The sequence below is a fragment of the Egretta garzetta genome, unplaced genomic scaffold, assembly GCF_000687185.1.
Source record: "Egretta garzetta isolate BGI_Z169 unplaced genomic scaffold, ASM68718v1 scaffold297, whole genome shotgun sequence".
In the NCBI taxonomy this organism is placed as follows: Eukaryota; Metazoa; Chordata; class Aves; order Pelecaniformes; family Ardeidae; genus Egretta; species Egretta garzetta.
The window spans coordinates 800,031-808,301 of record NW_009260410.1 but is presented as its reverse complement, the minus strand read 5'-3'; the positions used below and the strand labels follow the sequence as shown (position 1 = coordinate 808,301).

Sequence of the window (8,271 nt, the reverse complement as noted above, 5' to 3'; positions counted from 1 at the left end):
GCCGGGGGTCATGCCTCAGCGCTTCGGGACGCACCGCCGGCTGCGGCCGGCCGAGAGGTAAACCGCGCCGCGCTGAGCGCCGCCCTCAGAGGAGCTGCCGGGAGAGTGGACAGGGTCGGCACTCATGTGAGAGGTAAGAAAGGTGGGACTGAAATGGAGAGGGAACGGAAGAAGGCTTCCGCTCCCGTGTCCGGAGCCTAAATCCCGCTGTTTCTTTCCAGTATTGCGCTGCGGGCTGCCCGCCGGGCCTGAGCCGAGTACTCCCCTTGCTTGTAGGGCTGCCGGTGGAGCCTCGGCGTTCCTCTGTGCTCCGTGGTTTTGCATTACTATTAAATCTTTCAGCCTGGCAGTGCCCCAATCAATAAAACTTTAAAGGGAAAAAAATAGTAATTTGATAATCCTTATTGCTTATTTTATGTGCTTTCCCTTCTCTTAGGATATATCACCAAACACAAATTAGAAACGCTGATCCATCACCTTTCTATGTGTCGATGTTCTGCCTGCCAATGTCCTGCTAGCTCTAGCTGTAAAGGGTAGCGTGAGCCGCGGCAAACCTGGGCAGCAGGTAGGTCCTGGGTCCCATGTGTGTTAGTGCTGGGTGTTTAGCAGCATTTTGTTTTACTGGAACAGGGATTGTTTGCTTGTTTTCCTTTGCTTTGGGACTCAAATTTTTTTTTTTTACCATGACAGTAAAAATAAATATATAAATAAATTTATATATTTTTTTAATATAAATATATACATAGGATAATGACCTGTAAAATGCATGAAGCAGTAGAGGATTCTAAAAACACTGTAGCAGTTAAGCTGATCAGTGGATGAGCAGGCAGTGAGCTGGCAGTATTTCCTTTCATTGTAGTGCTGGGAGAAAGTTGGGGAGAAGAGAGGTTACAGACAGCTAGTAATGCATTGAGAGGTCTTGAGGGTATTCCAAACTCAAGCAGGAAATGTTTGGAGTGAAAAAAGCTTTCCAAGAATGGCAGCAACACAGGCTTGAAAACTACTTTAAAGGTAGGTGAAGGAATTTGTGCTGTATCTTACTTCAGTTTGATTTGCTGATGAAATGACTGTACAACTTGCCCCTGTTCTAAAGCGATGATTTTTAAACTCAACTAGTGGAAATCATTGGCTGTAAGTTTTGAACTGTCGTAATTCAGCTTGAACCTGGAATATATGGGCTTGTTAGTGTAGGCAGGAATCAGTTCAACTTTATTCTGCTAAATTTAGTTGATTAAAGCATCTAGATAGGATTTTAAAGTAGCTTTTAGCTAAATGAATTTAAAGTCTGATTTACTGTGAAGTGATACAGTTTATGTGTGTAGATAACAGGCTATCTGAACCTTTTTGATAGTAGTTTAAGTGAAGGGGGTGTCACAACACATGGGATTTCATATGAGGAGAGAAGGAATGTGAAGAACAATTACTGAGCTATGGGAGAGTAAGTTTGGATACAAGAAAAAGCAATCTGACTTTTTTTTGCTCTGACCTGTGACTTAGAACAGGACATGGTTTGGGATTCCTGGGTTCTGTCAAACGTCATTTCCTAACTGAGCATCCTGATTTGGGGATGATATTTTCTGTCTGCTGCTGACCACAAAAAAGCAAGTCTTTTCTCTGTGCCCCCACATGCTATGATATCCTCTGTGGTTTATCCGCTGAGCTGTCCTCCCAGATGTTTCAAATGCTTTGGATTCAGAGGTTCTGTCCCTATTCCACTTCCCTGTTTTTTTCTTGTGCTTCCTCATGTAGAAAGCTCTACTTCTAGCTGCTCTAGGCAAAAGACTGAAGACCTACCTGCCCATGTGGGCAGAAGGCACTGAAGCCCCTTTTTACCTGTATAACCTTCCACAGGCAGAAGAGAGCTGCCTAGGCTACATGGAAGAAGTTGGTGTAGTGGAAAGGTAATTAGTCTCTATTACACTTCAGTAAGATTGAGTTGCTCGTGCAGAGCCTACTAAAACTGAGCGCTGAGCACTATTACATTTTAGTTGACATTTACATATAAGGGAGGCTTTAAGGTTTTCCTATGCCAAATGTGAAACACAGTCTGGTAGCAAGATATGACTGGGAGTGTATGGATATTCCACAGCTCTGGTTTGGGTGTCAGGCTTGTAACAGAGGAACACCTCCCTGCTACAGCCAGAGGAGAACGAGCCCTTGGACTGCAGATGAAGGAATGTGTGTGAACCACTGTGTTCTCTCCACCGAGAGTTGTAGTAAGTTACTGCAGGGACTTTTCCCACCTACAATGGAGAGAAGCAAAGATCTGAATGTGGAAGATGTTTGAAAGAAAAGAAGAACTTGGGGACCTCTTGAGGTCATCTAGCCTGGTTTTCTGCTCAGAGCAGGGCTAACTTCAAATTTAGGCTGGGTTCTTCAGAGCTTCTGCAAAATCTGGTCTTTGTTGTAGTCTTGTGTTTGGAGGAGGAAGTAAGTTTCAAGTTTATTTAAAAGGAAACTCCTCTTCTGCAGAGAATTCAGGATTTCCAAACAGCTGTTGGATGAAATCTTTGTTGTATTGGAGATTCAAGTGTTACTAGCGTTTGCTTTCTATTTCCAGGCAGAGAGACTGTTGGTTCCAGCAACATGGAGCATGATGTCAGCTTGAAGTTCCGTCAGCAGCTTCTGCTCATTGATGAAAATCTGGTGGCCGAAGATTTAGCAGCTTTAAAATTTCTCTGTACTGACTTGCTCCCCTTCAGAAAACTAGAAAGTGCAAAGTCAGCAGTGGACATCTTTCAGCTTCTCATAGCTGCAGAATATCTGAATGAGGAAGATACTTTCCTGGTAGCTGAACTCTTATACAGAATGAAATGTCACTCCTTGCTCAAGAAACTTGGTTATACCAAGGAGAAAGTGCAAGAATGTCTGCCTAAGAAGGGAAGAGTGTCTCCATATAGGTCAGCTTGCAGCAAGATTCTATTCTCTCCATTATTGCCATTTATGCAATACTGTTTCCCTTTTCATTTTTAAATTCTCAGATTGCTTTTAGTTTGTACATGGTCTTCTGTTCTGCTTTTATCTCACTGGATTTCTGTTACAGGCAGATGCTGTATGAATTGTCAGAGAACATTACCAATGAGATGTTGAAGGATATCATATTCCTCCTGCAAAACCATCTTCCAAAGCGACGGATAATAGTTGTATGTGAGGAGAGAGCCAAATTGGTGGGAAGAAGGAGGGGGGGAAATAGGAGGAAAAGCATGAAAAATATTTGGCAGAATAGGGCATAATCTGCAACTAGGCTGGTCGGTATTTATAGGGTTAGCAAGGAGGAAGGTGTTGACAGGTAAGCATGGAATTTGATGCTTTATGCCCGGGTCAGTCTCTGACAGTCCACAGTCTTGCATTAGATCATAAAAGGGTGACAGATCAAATCTTCTTGCATGAGCCATGTGCAAAGGAGATTCATGTCCCTATGTTGTTGGTACCATTTCACAGCAGTAAAGCCTTCTCAAAGCCAAGAGTCATTAATATGGTTTTGGTGAATCTGTTTAAACAAGACCATACCAAATAATAACACAACCAGTAGCTTTCCATAGAGCAACACTTCCATCCCCCCACAGTGATGCAAAATTGACTATTTGGAACTTATTGGTAGGAAGCAAAGCGGGTAAGTTTTGAGTTCTATGATACGATAACTATATTTTACTCTTTCCTTTTGACTGTCAGTCTGCTCTGGAATTGCTGATTATATTGGAAAAAAAGGGCCTTTTAACTGAAAACAATGTACAGATGCTGGAGGAAGTCTGTATGAATGTTTCACCTGATCTTCTAGAAACAGTAAACAGCTACAAAAGGGGAAAAGGTGAGAAATTCAGAGTCAGGGGGTAGGTTTGCTAAAATGCTGGAAGCACTAGAAGGGTCTCTGCAACTGAACCTCAAGGTCCTATGTGTGCATTGCTGGAACAGGAGCTGGAGTGGGATTGCTCATCTTCACACACAAATTCGGCATAACAGTCCCTAGCTTGTATTACTTCCTAGCTGAATTCAAGAAGGGATGTGCTGGAATATCTGAGGCCACACAGAGCAGTCCAGCACATACAGAACAGGCTGGGAAACCAAAAACCTATTTATAGTTATGTCGCACTTCTCCATTTCCCCATGAATATTATTGAGATGATGATGACTCCTGTAAAAGGCACTTTGTGATGTATGAATGTACGCTACAACAAGGCAGTTGACTGCTAATAAGCTGGCGAGGCAAACTCTGTGAATATGTCTGATATGTGGTAGGCTTTGTTATTAAATGTGTGATTCACATTACTAGGGGTTATACTGCAGTTTGTAATATTCCTTCATTTAACGTCCTGTGGAGTGACTGTAAGCATACTGGGGAAAAAGTTCTATATCCATTTATTTAAGCACTGGAGAAAAAAAATTCTGGGAAGTACAAAGCTATGTCTCCCCAGTAGGTGCAAGGGCACTCAGCGATTCATGAGTTCCATTCCCCCATGCTTTGTTAGTGTGTTTCAAAGGTGCCTTCTATTTTAATACAACTTTCAGTAAGCATAGATCTGCATTTGCCTAATGTGCAGATTCATATTGGTTTAACTAAAAGGCACTTAGCTTCTCTCATTTTGGTCTCTTTCTGTTCTTAGTATGTCTGCCTCAGCAGGAGAATACTCTGCCAGTCAAGGAATCTTCAGTGTCTCACACCAGAGGCATCAGAGTATTCACTTCCCCTCAGGTACACTGGAGTATGTACTGCTAGCTTGGGTCTTAATGGTTTGGGGGTTGGAGTTTTTTCTTGCCTCTGTTTTGAAACTGTACTGGCTGTGAGATTTTTTGCTAAATCTTCTTACTTGGTTTAGGACGGGAACAAGCATATTTGTTCAGCACGTAAGAAACACAGCTGCATATAGTATCAAATAGTGGAAGTCAAAAATACTACTATAATTGCTATGGGATGATGTTGGGACCTTTATTTTGTTTATAGTGACTGCCTATCCCTATAGTAAGAGGATCATTTGGAAGGGAAAAAAAAAAAACTTTGCTGTTTCCCTTTATCCTTAAGAGATAATATAGTTGTTTCTAGCTCCGTGAGATTTGCTGTAAGTGGGGAATTTTTTTGTAATTTCATTATTAAATGCTTTGCTGCTGTTAGAAATTCAGTATTGTCCATACTCACTACTTAAAGAGCTTTGTATTAAGGCTATTTTGCTAAAATCACTATAAAAACTTATATATAATAATGATTTTTAACTTGGTATTCCCCTAATTCAAAAAATAGGAGACCTCAATCAAATCTGTTGGTTCTAATGTCAAGGGTAAGAATTTCTGAAAATATGTTTGGTTTTTATTACCTTTACGTTTAATGTTGCGTTCCTTTACTTTCTCTGGGAAATTTCTAGCGTTTGGTTTAATGCAACACACTTAACCTTGCTGTCTTCTTGGAAGGGTCTTTTGCTTTCTGCACAAATAGATTTGACGGATTTCTGTTCTTATATAAAAGAGGCAAGAGAAAATTGGCAAATCCTGTGTACATGGTCAGTCATTGACTAGAAACTAACTAATAAGGCTTGTCTGATTAGAAACAAAAAGATTAATTCTTTCCTGAAAACAAAACCCCAAGTTTTCTGTTTAAATATCCCTGTAAGGACAAGAGAATGGGACACTCTGTTTAAAAAACTGAAATGTTAATTTTTTGGGTGCAGGATTTTACCTCTAACTTCATTTGCTGTATAGATCATTATGTTGAGTAGAGTAGAGATGGATGTTTTGAATGCATTAAATAGTGTGTGATCAGTGCAAAAAGAGACAAGTGTTTTAGGGAGAAGTAAATAAAGCAGCAATAAATAAAGTTACATTTTAGATCAGATCTCTGAAAAGATTTGGTACAAATAAAAGTGGGTAGTTTGCATCCATCTTTGTGACTCCATGTTAAATTGACCAGTTGCAAAGTATAGCAGCACACCACCTGTCAGCTCTTTTCTGCTTTCAAGCTCTGTCAATGCCACCTTGCTCTGAAAGTCAGTCTCGGAGTTATTGTCAGCAATTCAGGAACAACAACAAAAAAATCTGTAATGGGAGCTTCAGTAGTAACATTGCAGATCCTTCTTACAATACAGTTTCTTTCTAAGCTGATGTCCAAATGAAAAATTTATTTGAATGTCTCAGAATCTATCTTTGTACCATAGATATCTTTGTTCCACAATACCAATACAAATAGAAACCTTGCCTTTGTCACAAAAATATATAATATTTAATTTTAAAAAATAATAAATAACTGGAGATGTTCAGAATAGATCCTTTGAACATGATTATGCTATCTCATACAGAGGAATTACTCCTTTCAATGAAACAGTATTTCAAATACAAAAAGTGCTGTGTTGTAGCTAAAATCCTTTTGCTACATCCACCAATACTGGATTTCTCTTCATAAATATCTATGCTGGGTTTTTTTCATAGATAGCAAAGCAGTTAATCTTACACAAGGCTTCGCTGAAATGAACCTGGAGCTGCCTGGGAAATTCAACGATGTAGAAAATGAATCCAAGGTTTGAGACAATCTCTTAAATCCTTCTTTTTGGATAGCTGGGTGTGTGAGGTCTTCATCCCTGTAATGACATTTATCATGCAAGGACATGTGAGATGTCTGTGTGTCTCATGAAGGTTTTTTTGAGTGGTCTGATGAACTGGGACATTTCTGAGAATATTTTAATGTTGGAGGTCAGAAACTTAGCAGTATTGAAAGGTGTGGTGGAGGCAAAACAGGCATAAGACTTTTGATGTTATCCACACATCACTGCATCTGCTTGTCTTCCTGATACAGGCAAAACATTTGGCATTTTCTGAAGTTGTGCATTTTGGAGACGGCAGCAGTATGTGCAAGACAACAGAGACAAATGTAGCTTCACAGTTCTCTCTTTCTGGATCTGGTTTAGAAAAAGCTTTAGGGCATCTTGAAATTAAAAGTGGTAAGGGGTAGCATGCAAAAACCTTGTGAGAAGGGTAAAAGAAGGCAAGAGTTTTTAGTAAGCTATTGCAGGCATGTAACGATCTTCCTCACTAAACCAGAGGTCTTGGTACAGGAGAAAAGATCACTTTTGTGAGATTACTTCTTAGGAGCCCTATGTGCACTCTTTAACTTTGTACAGCAGTGTAACCACTGAATTCTCCCTCTGGCTTTTTCCTTCTGATGAGCATGGATATTGAGGGAGCAAGTTGTTAATTTGTTTATAGCTATTTAATTTCTTGAAGTTCTGTGCAATAACATACCTTTTCATCAGCTGATGTTCAGACTGCTGTAGCAAAAGTACTTCTTGCTGCTGTTGAAGAAACTTGGAATGCTGCCTTCATTGTGTTCTACTAAAATGCGCAAAAGCAGGTGTTTGTTCTTCTCTGGTGAACAGAAAGGAACTGGAGTGGAGGGAGTTTTTTATTTCAACCCAGGGTTAGACTTGAAGAGATGGTACTTGGAAGTTTTGGTGACTTTTCAGTTTTTAAAACATTCTTTCTTAAGAGTGGGAGGTAACTTTTAAGTCTTAGCAAAACTGGTAGTGTGGCAGGTTTATGCACTTCTGAGATGTCTGATCTGCTTGCATCCCTTTCCAGTGGATCAGTATGAACTACCTGCTCCAGGTATTTATCAGTACTCTTGAAAAAAAAAAATCTCAGATGTCTAACATCCTATAGTTTCACAGTGAACCCTCTGCCGTCTGAAGTTAAAATCTTATTATGACATTAGAAACAGTTGGGGACTTCTATCCCCATCACCAATTCAGATTGCAGAGTTTGGCTGCTGAATCCTCCCTTTTGCATACAGCTGCTAACTTTCTCTCTACAGTTTGATAGTATGGTGACAGAGTGTGCTTGAGGCTTCACCCATGTCTTTCTCACAAGGAGGCATCACTGAGTACCAGCTTTTCAGAAGTAACCCACAGTCTTAGGTGCCTCTAATTCTTGGATGCCAATTTTGAGACATGTTGAGGAAATATGAGTAAGTTGAATAAATTCATTGAGGCTGTAAGCTTTTTTCCTCTCCTTTCTACAGAAGATGACAAGCTACAAAATGGATAGACCGCACAGAGGATTTTGTCTTGTTATTAATAATGTTAAATTCGATAGGTCTCTTCAGGAGAGGAAGGGTTCTTGCAAAGATGCTGGTAAGTTACTGAAGTGAGATTTTTGGAGGATTAGTCTCTGTCTTTCCCCATATGAGTTGATTGTCTAGTATTGCTCTATACTTTATTGTCTGTCTTTTAGTTAATATTCTTAACGAGTAAAATGTTTGGTATGTGTTAAATTATGTCATTTGGGTATCCTTGG

At 40.0% G+C, this 8,271-nt stretch overlaps 1 protein-coding gene across 7 annotated transcripts in view; it reads left to right on the top strand.

Moving 5' to 3' along the window:
* Positions 1-6: 6 nt before the first annotated feature.
* The window catches only part of LOC104130512 (caspase-10), a 12,000-nt gene continuing 3,735 nt past the window's right edge, over positions 7-8,271 (top strand). For 3 of the 7 annotated variants that reach the window (XR_004842611.1, XR_004842612.1, XM_035899048.1), the window contains exons 1-9: positions 7-133; positions 437-565; positions 2,561-2,900; positions 3,044-3,143; positions 3,673-3,808; positions 4,602-4,690; positions 5,234-5,270; positions 6,412-6,500; positions 7,997-8,108. Coding sequence is in view for 5 of the 7 variants with exons in the window: in XM_035899048.1 (XP_035754941.1) it covers positions 2,587-2,900; positions 3,044-3,143; positions 3,673-3,808; positions 4,602-4,690; positions 5,234-5,270; positions 6,412-6,500; positions 7,997-8,108 (877 nt within the window). In the remaining 2 variants the exon portion in view is untranslated. Of the gene's footprint in view, positions 134-436; positions 566-1,851; positions 1,902-2,560; positions 2,901-3,043; positions 3,144-3,672; positions 3,809-4,601; positions 4,691-5,233; positions 5,271-6,411; positions 6,501-7,996; positions 8,109-8,271 lie in introns of all 7 variants that reach the window. The other 4 variants (XM_035899049.1, XM_035899050.1, XM_035899051.1 and 1 more) reach the window with 4 other exon arrangements.